Source organism: Euprymna scolopes, chromosome 2 (assembly GCF_053919585.1).
Source record: "Euprymna scolopes isolate OS-2025 chromosome 2, ASM5391958v1, whole genome shotgun sequence".
In the NCBI taxonomy this organism is placed as follows: Eukaryota; Metazoa; Mollusca; class Cephalopoda; order Sepiida; family Sepiolidae; genus Euprymna; species Euprymna scolopes.
The window spans coordinates 106,053,523-106,069,917 of NC_136483.1; the positions used below are offsets into that span (position 1 = coordinate 106,053,523).

Genomic DNA, 16,395 nt, shown 5'->3' on the forward strand with positions numbered 1-16,395 from the left:
AAAATAAAAAAAATCAAAAAAAAATCAGTATCATTAAAATAAACAAAAAAAAAACAACAAAAAAAAACTCAATCAGTATCATTACTTTCGGATCACACCTTGTGAAATATTCTCAGCTTGATGTAATATCTTACCTTGAAATCCATTCCTTCTCCACAGTTGGTGACCACGCAAAGCAGTCCAAGTGCTTTAGCCAAATCCTTGGTCGTTTCCGTTTTTCCAGTTCCTGCCGGACCTGCAGGGGCTCCGCCAAGGTTCATAGATAATGCCTAGTATAAAAAAAATTAAAAGATTATGATTAATAGGCTGGAACAGCTGAGCACTGAGAAGAATCATTGGCATTTACAAGAGTTAGGGTTAGGATTAGGGTTGGACTAATTATTGGAACTTACAAGAGTAATTTTTTAAATTAACTGGTAAGATCGTTGGACCAACATCAATGTCTGGTTGTTTTAGTATAGAAGCTGTAACTGTTAAAACTCGTTTGAGATAGGCTGGTCATGTTGTAAGAATAAGCGACCAGGCCTATCCTAAGAAAATATTTTATTCTTAACTAAATGTGGCGGCTAGGAGGTTAAGAAGGCAAAACAAACTGTATAAGGATTGTCTGAAAGACATGTGGAATCGATCATGCAAGATGAGAGGCGAGTGAAGATAGAAGAGTGGAGTGGAGGAATGGAATGAGGGTTAATGTGGAAAGGTTCAAAAGTGGATGGCATCACCATGTTGAAGAGTTGAAAGCAGCAAGAATAATGTGCCATGAAAATCAACCATACACACAATTACCAAACGATAATGTATGCCCAAATTGTCAAAGGATGTGTGGTTCTCGAATTGAGCTGTCTTCTCATATGATAACGCATGAAACCCGTATACTCGATTCGAGTGATGGGCATGATAATCATGTACTTGTATTTGTGGCAGCATTCACTTCAGTCAGGTTAAGTCAGCCTCCTCCCCTCACCTGGCATGCGCTATATCTTAAGACAGTCCTTGCCAAAGTTGCATAAGATGGATAGCCACTAATGATTTTACTATCAAAAACCAACCACTTGTGAGCCATAGTGTTGCATTTGTGATAGGAAAAAATTTCTTTGAGATTTGTTTAACTGAAGAGACTGAAATTCTACTCTGACTTTTATTAAATTGATTATAGTTCCATCGACATCCTTGCTTTCATACCCATTAGAGTTTAGTCCTCACATTTCCTGCGTGATGTTTCTGACAAAGGGGAAAGAATTGCTATTTTTTGGGTTAAAATCTATCCATCTAATACTTAGTGTTGGTTAGTTGTTTACTTTTGTTTTAGCTCCTTACATTGAATGGCTTTATGCCTTGTCTGGAGCGATTTCCATAAAAAAGATCAGAGTTTGTCCGGCAGAGGTGAGTGATGTTACACAACCCATGAGCCACTTCATACACCAGCAACAGTATTTTCTCACCATCCAGCTGTGGCTTGTCGGACCTTTGTAAGAAGCAGAGATCTCACTCCTGTTGCATCAGTGCTATTTTGTTGTCTTTTCTTCCATGGATTGTCATTCATTTCATTGTTGAGTTGTCTCTTGTCATTCCTTCTTTCTTGTGATCCATGCTGTCATTCTGCAGGGTTTTTTTTAAAATCTTTTTGTTGAGTTAGCATAAGAACAATCAAGCGAAGACATGGTTTCAGAAATGGAGGTTTATTAAGAGAAAAAGATTAAATGAAGCACAATTACGACCTATAGTTAACTATGTATTGGAGAGGCAGAAATCTTAACCTAAGGTAACTACTGGAGACTGAGATAAATAGATAGACAGACATCAGCACCCATAGCTGTGTATGAGACTTGCAATTATCTCATTCTTAAGACATTGTTCCAGAAATGGATCATGTCAAAATCCAAACCGGGTACTGATTCAGAATCCAACTGTTGTTTTCGCTTTTGGTCCCAATGTGACGTCACATCCGTGGGATCTCATCCACATAACGCTTTGAGTATGGCTCTACTCTTCAATCTCATCCTAGTGTTAGGTCATTCTTAAATACATGGTTAAAGTTGCCTGTACTCACACCCATTCATCTATGCCAAAATATATATTAGTTAACGTACATATCCATTATCCAATCTTGATAACTATGGTGACGACACAAGAAAATTAACAGCATATTTAATAGTGTAAAGAATGTAGTTTACTAAGCATGGAAGAGTCGGTTTAGATCCTCGCTGTTGTCATAAAGTTGCTCGCTGATTGTGTTCAGCCCAGTGGTAGGCTGATGTCACATGCAGTACTAGAAGAACAAACGCTACAACCACGAACTCATTAAGCAACACACAGGCTTTTGTGTTTCATCGCTTTAGGGAATCATTATGTTAAATTGCCTAAAAGAAACCCCCTTAGTCTTGATAAGTAATCATCCCCTCGTTAAAAACACTGGTCCCCATCGCCCACTAAATTGGCATCAGGAAGAGCATCTGGCATACAAAATTCTTGCCTCAACTAAAGAAATAACTTTGGTAACCTGAGAACCAGAGTCTCATGAGTCCCCTACCTATATACAGAACTTTACAGAAAGGAGCACACTCCTTTTTGCTAAAGCCACGGAACAAAACTCAGTTTTTATCAGGCAGTCAGGAGGGAGAAAAATTAATCGGGACTTATTTGAAAATAACCTTTGAAATGTGTTGAATTTTTCAACAGATTATTTAAAGATGCAAATGGAGTAGGAAAAGGAGCGGCTCCTTTTTTTTTTTTTACAGTGAGAACAGGAGTTGCTCCAAAACTAGTCAAACGAGTAGAGACCTATCTATATGTCAATCCATTATTGAATATCATTTCTAAAGATAATTTCCAAAGAAGCGTCTTGAATGGCAGAAGCAACCAACAAATTTTATATAAAAAAATGATTAAAAAAAAACTTACCTGTGTGATCGTCAGGTAAATTCTGTCTGTGAGTGGCGTGATGACCAATCGTCCATTAAGTCCCATGTATTCATAGCCGTAGCCAAATTCCCCAGTGCATTGTCGAACAATCAGTTCATCGGGTTCTTTTACCCAATAAAATCGCAGCTGACTCTCCCACTCAAATTCACGAATGTCTATTATACTAAAATAAAAACAATTCTACTGACAATTACTGGACATGAAACTCATGAAGACTGAGAACATGTGTTGCATGGAAAGAAATAATATAAGAATGACAGGATAGATATATAATGTGTGTCTTAAAGACATTTAAGGCATAATCATATTGACACAGCAGTTCTCATTAAATTATCTAAGTTAAGCAACTTTGAGCCTGGTCAGAACTAGATGGGTGACGATTTGGGAATACCAGGCGCTGTATGTAGGAGGACATCAACATCTCCCTGCAAAAGCTGCAAAAACCTAATATCGTCATGGCCCCTGGCGGGGGATGTACATGCAACTGGGGACAACTTCTGAATTTGATATTCCCATAAAACTTCTTTTGGAGGAAGTCGGTTCAAGCTGCCTAGGGTGAGTGCCGGTTCTATTTCGTATATATTTTTCATTTGATTAAAGGCAGGTTTAGATCTGATGACCTCAGAGGGAGATTAACTCAGAACAGTATAGAGAGATGTGTGCAAAAGAGTAGGTTTTGATGAGTGGGTAAAATTGAAATAATGTATGAAAGTTCTTGAATTAGTAGATGTAGAAGAGTTGAGGTAGCATGGATGGTTGGCAAGTGGAGGATAAGGAAAACATGGGATGAACTAATAAGTATTATGGATTTGAAAGAAAGAGAGATAAATAAAGACCTGCCAGAGATAGATTAGTTTGGAAGGCATTTTTTTTTTTTTTTACATATTGTCAGCATATAAACAGACATTGAACTAAATATGATGCTGATGATGATGAAGATGATGATGATTAGTCTCATATATAATGAACAGCCAAAAAGCCGATCAAGTTGTAACTTTTCGTTAACAAAGGGATATTGGGAGTGTTATTTAAGCATCTTAATCAGTATTCTAATTTTATTACGTTTATATTCAAAGGGTTTTTTTTTTTTTTCAAATTTAGTGTCATTATACCTCTGTTAGTCGCTAACACCCCTTTTTGTTTACAATGGATTATTCCTGAATTTACATAATCATTTATGAGATTGTTTAAAAGATGGGGTGGGGTGGGGCGGTTTGGCAGCATTCATAAAACTTGTACTTCCATTTGATGTAAATATATATTTCTGTGTTCTTTTTCTGATTTGCAATAGCTTTAGCATAATGATTGCTCCCTGATCAGGTGAATGTGCAGCAACAAACCAGAGGAAAGAATCCTTTCGACCATACTCTATCAGTGTAAATTTACACGTTTATACACGCGACCCACATGTTGTATGCGGTCTACGTCGCAGGGAACATAAGACAAGTAATAACGCGATTCCTTTTTTTTTTTTTTTGTAACAATGATATTTATTTCCGGATACTTTCTCGAATAAACCGTGACCGTACTCCTTCTCTTTGACCTCTGTCCTCTCGAACGTCATTTCGAACGTGCTCTCACGCATTCTCAAATGTCATTTCAAACGTGCTCTCGAACATCGTCTCAAATGTCATTTCGAACATGCTCTCAAACATCGCCTCAAATGTCATTTCGAGTCTGTCTGTGCGCATGCTCTTTTTTATAGTCTTTTTCTTCTTCTCTACCGTGACGTCATTTTGCACACGACTCGGCATTTGCATATGTGCATCTGCGCTCTGTTACATCATAAGCTTGCTATTGGTGGAATTTTGATTACTTTACGTGTTCAGTATATCAGGTACTTTGGTCATGTAAAGTGTGCAACTCAATAAGACATAACATGGATATCTCAGGCACGAGAGTGTATGGTAGATCAAAGAAGATCTGACTTGAGTGTGTACGAAGTGACTTGACCGCTTGTAACATCACTAGTATCAACTCTTTGGATCAGAATGCATGGAGAGCAACCATGAGATGTGTCCTGGTGTCCTCCTTCCTCCTCCTCCTACTACTATTACCAATACTACCACTCCTACTACAACTACCACTAATACAAAAAGAAGAACTTTTTATATTTGTAAGTTGCTGTTTAATTATTTATTAATAATCACTCTCAGGGAAATATTAAAAAAAAAGTTGCGCCAAGAAATTCAAAATTACAACTTTTTCCCCCATAATAAATTCGGAATTTGTTAGTTTTTTTAGTAAAAAATATTACCAATGAAAATGGCCCTATAAACAAGCGATGGAGTCAACTCAGGCTTAGTGTTATTTGACTGAGGACAGAAATTAGAAACAGTAAAAAAAAAAAAAAAAAATCAGTATCTGCATAAAATTGACTAAAACAACCATTTGCCCATGCATGTAGTATTGTTGCCACGTATGGACTGATGCATCAGCCACTGGTCTCTTTATTTGAAAAAGTTCTAAAAGGAATTTCCAATCTAATAGGTCCTGCATTGTCAACCAAACTCCAACCTCTGTCCCATCACTGCAATGCTGCATCCCTGTTCTTATTTCAGAAGTACCTTAATGGAACGGACTCCAACAAATACTCCCAACTAATCTGACAGGCAGCAAAATCCAACCCCTTCACTGCAGAGATCTCCAGATGGCTGAAAGCCTTCTACTCTAATAGTTTATTCTCTCAAATTGATACACGTTGGAATTTCCTCCCTGTTCCCTGCTTCCCTGACTATACTAACATGCAGAAATTTAAATGTAATGTGAATAAACATCCTGTTGCCTACATAGTGTGTGTGTGTATGTGTGTGCGTGTGTGTGTGTGTGTGCGTGTGCGTGTGTGTGTGTGTGTGCGTGTGTGTGTCGTTCTTACATTTCAGTGGCAATGTGCCTTGTTTGAGTTGAATATGAAAAAAAAAAAAATTTTTTTTTACCTGTCTTGGACAAAAGTATCAATAATATCTCTGGCGTGGACGTCGATAATTAAAACGGTGTTAATCTTTGCTCGGTCATTTTTTGCTAATGGGGAACGAACCTGAAACAAAGAAAGGAAAGATTTGGTTTATCGATCAACGAAATGGAACAAGCATTTGCATCACAAAATGTCTACCGTTGAGTTTTGCTAAAACTTAACTCACGTATATGTCACATATAGGCGGTTGCCGCTTATTTACGGGAAAAATTTGGTGAAAATTGTGACAACTTTTTGAGTGACAAAAGTTCAAGAATTTAAGTATATTTACGAAATATTAGAAAAAGAAGAAGAAGAATTTTTAATTGACAGGGTAGGATGCTTTAATTCCGTTATCTATAACTGAATAGAAGCCCTAAGTAATTCGCAATTGCCTGTGGCATAGTGGATAAAATACTTGGTAAAAATCAGATAAATTTACACTCTTCTGAAGTTTGAAGGTGCAATACTCAGTTTGGGCGACACTCAAAAATATGATTGTGAATTACTTAGGACTTCTACCCAAATAAATAGTCCCATTCATAATTCCATGCAGATTCCCGAGTTCGATAGAAAGATTCCTGAATTTAACGAGATGCACCTGAAGAAGGTCGGAGGGTAATCGATCGAAACGTTGTGAAAAACAATACTGATGGTGAGAACCGTAGCCTGAAGAATCCAAAAAATACGAATAATCCAACCTCATCTCAAAAATTCTGAAATGGAAGTGTAGTCTTTTATACAAAAATTAAGAAATTTTGAGGATTCCATCAAATTTTGTCTCGTTATCTTAAATTTAATTATTATACCTGGTACTTGGTGCAGTATTCCCCTTTGGGAGAATTTAACTGGCTTCCTCTGGAGGAGTAAGTGTCTAGGGAATATCAAATTCATATTCAATCAAATTTCGGACTTATGTGAGATAAAGGCAGCTGAAGCGCTACTTAGCCTTGGTAGGAAATTACTTAGAGATGCTGTCTCAATAAAAACACTGGTCCTCGTTATCTCTTTGGGTTGATATCAAGAATGGCATCTGGTCTATAAAAACATTTTGCCTTAATTAAGGAAATAATTTCCGAAGAAAATATCTTAGATTCTAGATTCTGTAGATAATAACTTGACCAGTGATAGGCTAGTTTGAAAGTCAGTTTCTAAAAGCCGTCCAACACATGCCAGCATATAAAAACGAATCGTAAGTCGAATATGATTTATCAGAAATTGTAATGTAAAATGTGATTCACACTTGTCCTCCTACTCCTTTCACGCTGTTAACCTCACTTACTGCAACTCTTCAATAGTTGAAGGTTAATTAAAGCAGAAAATTTAACTACAAAATTTGTATTACAGAATCAGTTGTAGTAGAAACTTTGGACAGTCAACAATGAATTCGACGCTGCTCGCCATTTTGCATTTAGTTGAGTTGTCGCTCGGCTGTTGAAATGTCATCATAAACCAATACTGCTCTCCACGATTCTCATTTGGTAGAATTTCCCCCCGAAATATAATATTGAATTCCATTTGTTGAATTGAAATTTTAATTTACCGAGATGTCAACAATTGTGGAAACAGACCAGCTATGCTCGCCAAGATGGACTTATTATTTTCGCAATTACTTTGCCATTTTTTGTAGTTTATTTCTGACATGTTAACCCCAATTGGATCTATGCCCCCCCTTGCTAAAATTTCACAAAAACACTCCACTAGCTACAACCACTATATATGATATCCCCCACTCTCTATCTGTGCTCAAATCTAAACGCAGATTCTATAAACAAAACTTCTTTCCCAGAACTGCTCACCTTTGCAACACTGTTCCACTGGCCTGCTTATCGGTTGAATACAACATGGTAGCCTTCGAATCTAATGTAAACAAGTTCTTGTTGAGCTATCCCCATAAATAATCAAATTCTACCCAATTTACACCATTAGTGATTATTACTGCACTACCACATTACATTTATTAACTTTTATCCTCGAATGGCCTTCAGGCCTTGATAATTGGTGACTCCTAAGTAAAAAAAAAACTCAAAGAAAAAGAGAAAAGAGAGAAACTTACTTGAACTACGAGATCATCAATTTGGCTATGTTGTTTCTTTGCAAAGTCCTTCATGGCCGTCTTTATCCCATTTTTCAAGTGCTCAAATACATCTTCTACCTCCCATGTCCACCACACTTGGTTGCCAGCTAAGCAGACCATACCAAGATAGTCAAACATCCATTGAACTCTGTAAAGAGTTTTTTTTTTTTTTTTTAAGAAAAAGAAAAGAAAAGAAAACATGTACAAAAGAAAAACACGCATTTTCAAAAAAAAAAAAAAAAAAAAAAAAAAAAAAAAAAAAAAAACTGTGCATAATGTTGTAATTCAATAATATTTGGTACAGGTAAATTTTATTTTATACCTGATTTTTCCATCAATATATATATATATATATATATATATATATATATATATATATATATATCCCTCTTCCCCCCCCCCCCGCCAAAAAGAAAATTCTACAGATGGAGTCATTAATAAATTTAACAATCCTTTCATGGCAGTTATGGCACTCAGAACCATGACGTGTGCTTCTATAGTATACTTTTGTTAATTCATTTTTTTGTTAACTATATCACTGTGCTTGCCTTGATAATTAAGGGCCTGCAAGGTTACAACAAAAGTACTATACATATGTGTCTAGCATCAGACGAAATAGGATTTTTATCCTCAGTCTCCAAAATCAACAGACATTAGAGCATCCCTGTAATGATCTGGTCCCTGTTGATTTTGCAGTGTGATGGTAGTTCTGTGCAGTTCTGGGAGGTCCACCCTCCGAGGCTTCGCCTTCTCTCTTTGAAAAGAGGTTAGTTTATTGCTGAGCGTCTTAGGTGCCCTTACCGGTGAATGCTAATGGCACTTCTTTGCAGTTCAGAGTGCCCCTGTTCAGGGGGGGGCGCTGACTTCTCAATTCCACTTTTCGTCCCTGGTGTCTAAGTTCTTGCAGTGGGAGAGAACTAAAAACCTTCCACAAACAGAGCATCTTTGCAAGAATTTCTCATCTGTGGGACATAATACCACAAGGCTGCTTCCCTGCAGATTACAACATGATCGTCTTCAAATCCGATGGCAACAAATATTAATCATAAACCGTTCTCATAAGTAATCAAGTTTTGTTCATTCCTCTCATAGTATTATTCATCATCCAATTGACAATCTCATTAATCCTTATCCTTGAGTGGCTTTTGGCCATTACTCCTAGTATAAAAAAGAAAGTTTGTGACTTGTCTCACCTGGATTTGTTATTTGCACAGTAATAAAAAATGGCTTCTTTGGTGATGAGTCTGTTGGTTTTCCTCATTTCGTCCAGTACACAGGTCATCCAGTCTTCAACCCGACCTTCAGCTGGGATGGACTGGCGAAACTTCATCATCTCCCCTTCACTGGACACCATAGCAGTGGCCAAAACCTCGTTGTTAGGGCCCGTTTCAAAGCGGAGAGAGGCAATATTGTCGTACATCTGCAAATTGGAACATATATCAATTAATTTATGAACTTACATCAATAAGTCTCAGCCTAACAACACAGAAACAGAAGCTTTTGTTTTACACAACAAATCTATATTATGACCAGGAATTCTGTTTGGTAATCTTATTTATGCACTCTCTCTCTCTCTCTCTCTCTCTCTCGCTCTCTCTGTTTATTTATATATTCAATTCAATTCAATTTATTCAGCATAGGTTACATATTTCGTTGCCGTTAAGAAGGATGCGGGAAGAGAGAGAGAGAGAGAGAGAGAGAGAGAGAGAGCGAGTAAAAAAAAAAAGGGAAAACGAACAAAGAAGGAAGTAGGGAGGCGCACTATGAATTTAGATAGTCAGAAATACAGTTGACCAGCACCTGTTCAACTTTGTCTTGAACTGATCCGTTGTTGGTGCGGTGGCAACCTCAAGCGGCAGTTTATTCCAGGTAGCCGATATGCGAATGGAAAATACAGCTTTTCGTCAGTTTAGTTGAAATCAATGAAACAGCTTCGGGTTGTATTCTCTCTCAGTCCACATTCGGGCGCCAGGGTGAAGAGAAGATTCCAAGAAAGGTCGTAATTGCCATAAATAAGGTTATATGCTACAATTAGATCGCCCCTCAGTCTTCTGCACACCAGCGAAAAAGGTTCAGTCGCTGCCACTGGATCTTGTAAGAAAGGTCACGAAAACCTTGCACCGACCGGATCGCTAGCCTCTGGACTCGTTTCAAATGTTGAATGTTACGAACCAGGTATGGAGACAATGCCTGGGTGTCATACTCCAATACTGGTCGGACGAGCAATACGTACATACGGAGGAAGACCTTTGAAGTGAGGTTGACAAAGGAGCACTTGATAAGAAAAAGGGTACTTGTTAGCAGCCTGAATGCAGTGACTCGAAGGCTTGAAAGCGTAATCGACCAGCACCCGAAGGTCTCTGGTCTTCTCAACTTCTACCAGAGAGTTTTCTGCAGCACTGAAAGTAAGTGACGACTCCAATGGATTGCCAACTGCAATGTGGCAACATTTGCTAACGTTGAAGTTGAGATCCCATGCGGTTGACTACTTCCACGCACGCTGAAGACTCGACTGAAGCAGACCAATCTGCTTGTTGCAAGCTACCAGCTTGACGTCATCAGCAAACAGCAGCATATTATCACCAATGGCATCCAGTTGATGAATAGTAGAAAAAGGATTGGTCCAAACACCGATCCTTGGGGAATATATATATATACTTGTAGAAATATATATATATTTGTAGAAATATATTTTTTTTATTATATATAAATTCTTATATAAAAAGCTCAATGTCATTACAGAGCAATGTATAGAATAAATGACAAAAATTTATCTTCCAAAATTCATGATGTTGACCATCTTATTTATTCCTTTAAATCAGTCGATTTAAATTGAATTGTATAAATCGACTGATTTAAAAGAATAAATTATAAGATGGTCAACATCATAAATTTTGGAATATAAATTTTTGTCATTTATTCTCTCTCTCTTTCTCTCTCTATATATATACACACACGCCCACCTCTGGAGACAGGCTGTCATTCACCTGGACTCGGTAGGTACAGCCCGCCAAAAACACTCAAATCCAGTGTATTACGGATTCGTTTAGACCATACACAAAGAGTTTTTTGCACGAGAAGACGATGATTGATAGAGTCAAATGCCTTGGCAAAGTCTAAAAAGACTATGTCTACTGTGTTACCCTTGTCCATTATCCTCGTCACCTAGTCTTCCATCACCAAGAAATTCATAACACAAGAGCGTTTTAGCATAAAACCATACTGGAGGGGGGGGGGTGAAATGACTGAAGTTGATGCGAGTTGAGTCATTATTGCCTGATTTAACAGCGTCTCCATGATTTTGTAGGTTATAGAGGTGAGGCTCACCGGTCTATAGTTGAATGGACCGTCTTTGCTGACTTTTTTAAAGATTGGGCATATCGTAGCCACTCTCCAACCATCAGGAACAACCTCTGTAGCTAACTTTGTGTTGAATAGTCTTGAAAAACGGACGGCTAGTTCGGATGCAACAGCACAGGAAATCATCGGATGGATGTTATCTGGTTCATAACCTTTGTTCATATCTAAGGCCAACAGTAATTTCTCAATCTCGTCAGGGCAGCAAACAACAGGTGGCATTGATTGGACTACCAAGTCCAGATCTGGTGACTTTCGGCCAACGTCTTCCTTGAATATCTGTTCGAATGCATTGGCAAAAAGCGCCGCTTGCTGGTCCGACTGATCAACTGCTTCTTCATGAGGGCTTTTCACGGTCACGATTTGGTTGTTGAGTTTGTGATCTCGCTGCACATGAGCATAAGACCTTTTAGGATTTCTCCCAGAATCTCTCGTCAGCTGACCTTCGAATTGCCGCCTGCTTTCACGAATCAGATGCTCAACGCGATTTTGTTGTCTTCAATACACCCTGAACGCTACATCAGTTATGTTGAGTTATATATATTATACACATACACATACACACATATATCGCTATCTCTATCTCTACTATTATATAAAAGGAATTTTGTGTGTCTGTGTATTTGTGAGTTCGTTCCCTATGGACTTGAAAACGGCTCAGTCGATTTTTTATGAAATTTCACATGTAGGTACTTTATATGCCTGGCAGTGTTCTTACATATCAAAGACATTATGACACAAAAGCTAAGTATCAATAATCGATAAGTTAAATAATCCGATGAAAGAAGGAACAAGCGATTATCACCAAAGTTAACATCTTACACAGCCTAACATCACAACTGCATTTGAAAAGTTTTATTACCAGACAAGCCGAAAGGACCAACATATAAAATCAACAGTAAGTTCTTTGATATAACAAGGGCGCGTTCGAAATGAATGTTTCTTTTTAGAGCACAATTTTACAGTGATACTTGACTTTTTGCATTTTAAACTTTAATCCAATCCATTATATATAAAAAATAATTTTATAAAATCAACAGTAGGTTTTCTACAGTGCAATGTAGACTACAATGTATTGTTAACCAAGTCGCTGTGAGAGGCATGCAAAGCTTCCTCCAGGTGCATCGCGATGGGTTCCTAATAGAAGCAGGCAATTAATCGATTTGATTAACAAATGGGCGATTTCATTGATTTTGATGACAATAAAAATATGGGAGTGTGTATCAACATTATTCAATCCCGGACAACGTCGGGTCACCCTGCCAGGCAACTAGAATCAGCAAATCTTTCGACTCCGCGGACCAGATTGTATTATAATGATGGATCACGGGTCAGACGAAGTTCATTAATGAAAAATTAAGGAAGATTACATGTGCAGAACCCTGTCAACTTAAATATTTAAAACCATAATGAAAATAAAAATAAAATCTAAAATTAAAAACACCCAACAAAATTAGTTTTCTTCAAGGAACGTCAAAATACTTAAAAGTAAAAAAATACCTTAAGTTTTTGTTTTATGTTTATTTTTTTATTTTTTATGCAGAAATGGAGGTGCTTGGGTTTTGATCGTGTTTTTTGCGGTCATGATATTTACATTCTGTTGGTTGGATCAGGGGAAGATAAAAGCAGGTCTTTTGTTGAATGTGAAAGACTTGTCGCCATGTCAGCCTCGTACTCATGTTAAAAATAATCATTGATAATCAGGCTTGCGGACCACTAAAAATGCCTGCGCAGTCCAGATTTGGCCCGCAGGCCATGGCTTGTCGACCCTTGTTTTAGTGTATATAATTTTAACTGAAATCAAAAGTTTGATTCGTTCAATAAGTTTTTATCTTATTCCCTTTTAAAGTCTACGAAATAATTTTTTTTCTATTTCCTTTTGAAGTCTATAAAATAGATTTTTTCTCTATTTCCTTTTAAAGTCTACGAAATAATGTTTTCTCTATTCCCTTTTAAAGTCTATAAAATAGATTTTTTCTCTATTTCCTTTTAAAGTCTATAAAATAAAATGTTTCTCTATTCCCTTTTAAAGTCTATAAAATAAAATTTTTCTCTATTCCCTATTCAAAGTGTGTAAAAATAGATTTTGAAACAGATGACCTTAATGATGTGTTCCTGGACACAAGTTGGTTCACTGCTGCCGAGAATACTAAGCAACTCATCATCTGAAATGAAAAAAAATCGAGGAAAGGCATTTCTCTTGGAATCCAGGTAGTCATTCAAGGATTTCTGACATTTTTCCAATCCGAGGCTGAGCAACTCCAAATCTTGAAGTCGATTTGGTGCGTGGCACGCTTGTTTGATGATCGGATTTTTATGCGTTTCAGTCATTATCTGTAAAACACAAACCAAAACATTTAAGATGAATTAAAGAAGAATCATAAAACAGAAATCCTCCAATCTATAATAAAGACCAACGTGCATTTATCTCTATATAATGTTAGGTATCTGTACATCTATATATCTATAAAAGTGAGAATGTGTGTGTGTGTGTGTGTGTGTGGACACTTCTCAACCTATATACTCAACGAATTTTTTATATCTACAGACTTGAAATTTGGTAGATAAGATATTCAGACATGTGGAAAACTTGTTAATCCGTTTTAATGCAGAAAAAAGGGATGCTAAGGCGTGAATCCGATGAATCTGATGAATGACTTGTACCAATTTTTCAATTGGTACATGGGATTCATCAGATTTTGATCCGTTTGCTGTTTCACGTATGTGCATGCGTGAATGATTCACATTACAGATTACTTATGTTAAGAACAACTATGGTTTGAAACCACCTTTTAAAGGCCGTGTCAAGCTGGTCTAATGGTTATTGTACTTGACTCAACATTTTTAGGTTTTGGTTTCAATCTCATCTCAAGTATTTTTCGTTTTTTTTTTTACAAGAAGTGAAGTGTTTAGAAAAAAATAGAACACTCACATTCACATGTCTCGGTGAGGTTTGAGGACATGCGTTGCATGACGAGAAATTATATAAGAATGATACAATGAATGTGTGATGTGAGTCTTAAAGACAGGCTTACACCTGATGACCACAGAGAAAGATTAAATCTGTAGGGAGATGTATACAAGAGGAGATTCGATGGTATGATCACGTTGAAAGTAAGATCTGGCAAGAGAGGGTTGAGGACATGTGTTGCATGGAGAGAAATTATATGAAAATGATATGATGGGTGTGTAATGTAAGTCTTAAAGACAGGCTTAGTTCTAATGAGGAAGATTAAATCTGAACAATTTCGCTAGATGTGTGTAGAACAGCAGACTTTAATGGCATGGACATTGTTGGATATATGAACGAAGGTTCTTGAGTTAGTAGATGTAGAGCAGTTGAAGTAACAGGTTCAGTTCACAGGAAAAAGCAAAGATAAACATTTGAGAAAGTGATAAAAATGGGCTTGAGGAAAAGAGGGATAAATAAAGACCTGGTCGGAGATTGGTTAGGTCGGAATCAATTTCTAAAAACCATCCAATGCATGCTATCCTGTAAAATGGGCGTTGAACCGATTACAACGATAATGATGAAGATGACGTTGACAATGAGCATGACAATGGTGGTAATGATGATGACAATGACGACGATGATGATGAATATTATAATGAAGATGACACCAACAATGAGTATGATGATGATGATGATGATGATGACGACGATGATGAGTATTACGATGACAATGAGTATGATGATGATGACGATGATGAGTATGACAACAAAGATGACGCTGACAATGATGACGCTGACGATGATGAGGAGGAGAAGGAGGAGGAGGAGTAAAAGTGGCAAAGAATAGGTGGAACCCTTCGTAAAAATTCAGATTCTGATTTTCATGAAATTTTAATAAAAGGTATGAGAAATCAATTAATAAATATTCCTAAAATTTCAATTTCTTTGGAGTATTTTAATCGTTTGTGTAAGGAGCATTATATGGACACAAACTCCCATTTAAGAAATTAAATAATTATTAGGAAGTACTTGAGCGAGATTGTATAAGTTTTAATTTAAAATAAGGAGACAGAGTTGGATATTTTGGAATCCTAGGAATTAGAATCGGATCTTATATTTTTTTATTCCACAACCCTGGTTAAAAATGTCCAAACCAAACACATAAGATATTACCTTTAGAATGGAGTTTGATCTAGTCGGTGAACAGGGGAAGAAAGGATAGATTTGCTAGAGTTGAAATTGAAAGAAATTTTTGTTTTTTTTCACATTTCAAATGTTTTTTTTTTTTGTTTTTGTTTTTTTTTTTACCTTTTTGAATGTTTTGTCTATTTGGTCAAATTTTTGAGCTTCTTCTGGCAATTGAGAACGAATGTCGCCTCCAATGAAAATTCCTTCCAGGTACATCCACTTGCGTTGGACAATCAGCCATAGCTGGAAAATAAAGCAGCGAAGAATCAAAATTTAAATTACCATCAGAACGTTCTTTTCAAGATAAGTATTATTTTTCATTCTAAAATAACAATGTTTGTTTCCTGGTTTCTATTTTCATATATTGCGGACTATATAATCTCTCATCTCTTTCATTTGATGCGTAATGGTTTCCTCATCCCACCACCCTCCTTCCTTTACATAGAACATACGTATACTGGTACATAGTTCTACCATAAACAATTCAAAACGACTTAAGATTTATGAACATTCATCTTTCAAATACAAGTAAAACTCCCATATATATATATATATATATATATATATATATATATATATATATATATATATATATATACACACACATCTATATTTACACACGTGCACGCGCACAAGGGTCGTTCCAAAAGTAAAGCTTCCTATGTTTTTTTAACTCAAAAAGTTAGAGAACTACAAAAATCATGGTGGTACAATTGAAATAAGCGACCTTTTATGCTCCAGAATTTATTTTTCTACATAGTCACCACCATTCTCAATGCACTTTTGCCAGAAATTTAATGACGCATCTCTGTTTCTGACACGCGTCCATGATAGGAGGTTGCTTTCGTAGAGTCTCAAACAATTAATATCTGCAACAGAGAGATGAAAATTTCAGGTCATGAATGCATATTGCTTATGCAAGAAAGAGTAGGGGTGGAACACACC

At 36.7% G+C, this 16,395-nt stretch overlaps 1 protein-coding gene across 1 annotated transcript in view; it reads right to left on the bottom strand.

Moving 5' to 3' along the window:
- LOC145293997 (dynein axonemal heavy chain 10-like) overlaps positions 1 to 16,395 on the bottom strand; it is a 345,710-nt gene that overhangs the window by 230,113 nt on the left and 99,202 nt on the right. Inside the window, exons 26-32 of the mRNA XM_080140914.1 lie at positions 15,571 to 15,693; positions 13,410 to 13,643; positions 9,146 to 9,372; positions 7,932 to 8,100; positions 5,859 to 5,959; positions 2,902 to 3,085; positions 135 to 269 (exon numbers count right to left, since the gene is read on the bottom strand). Of these exons, the coding sequence (XP_079997040.1) occupies positions 135 to 269; positions 2,902 to 3,085; positions 5,859 to 5,959; positions 7,932 to 8,100; positions 9,146 to 9,372; positions 13,410 to 13,643; positions 15,571 to 15,693 (1,173 nt within the window). The remainder of the gene's footprint in view (positions 1 to 134; positions 270 to 2,901; positions 3,086 to 5,858; positions 5,960 to 7,931; positions 8,101 to 9,145; positions 9,373 to 13,409; positions 13,644 to 15,570; positions 15,694 to 16,395) is intronic.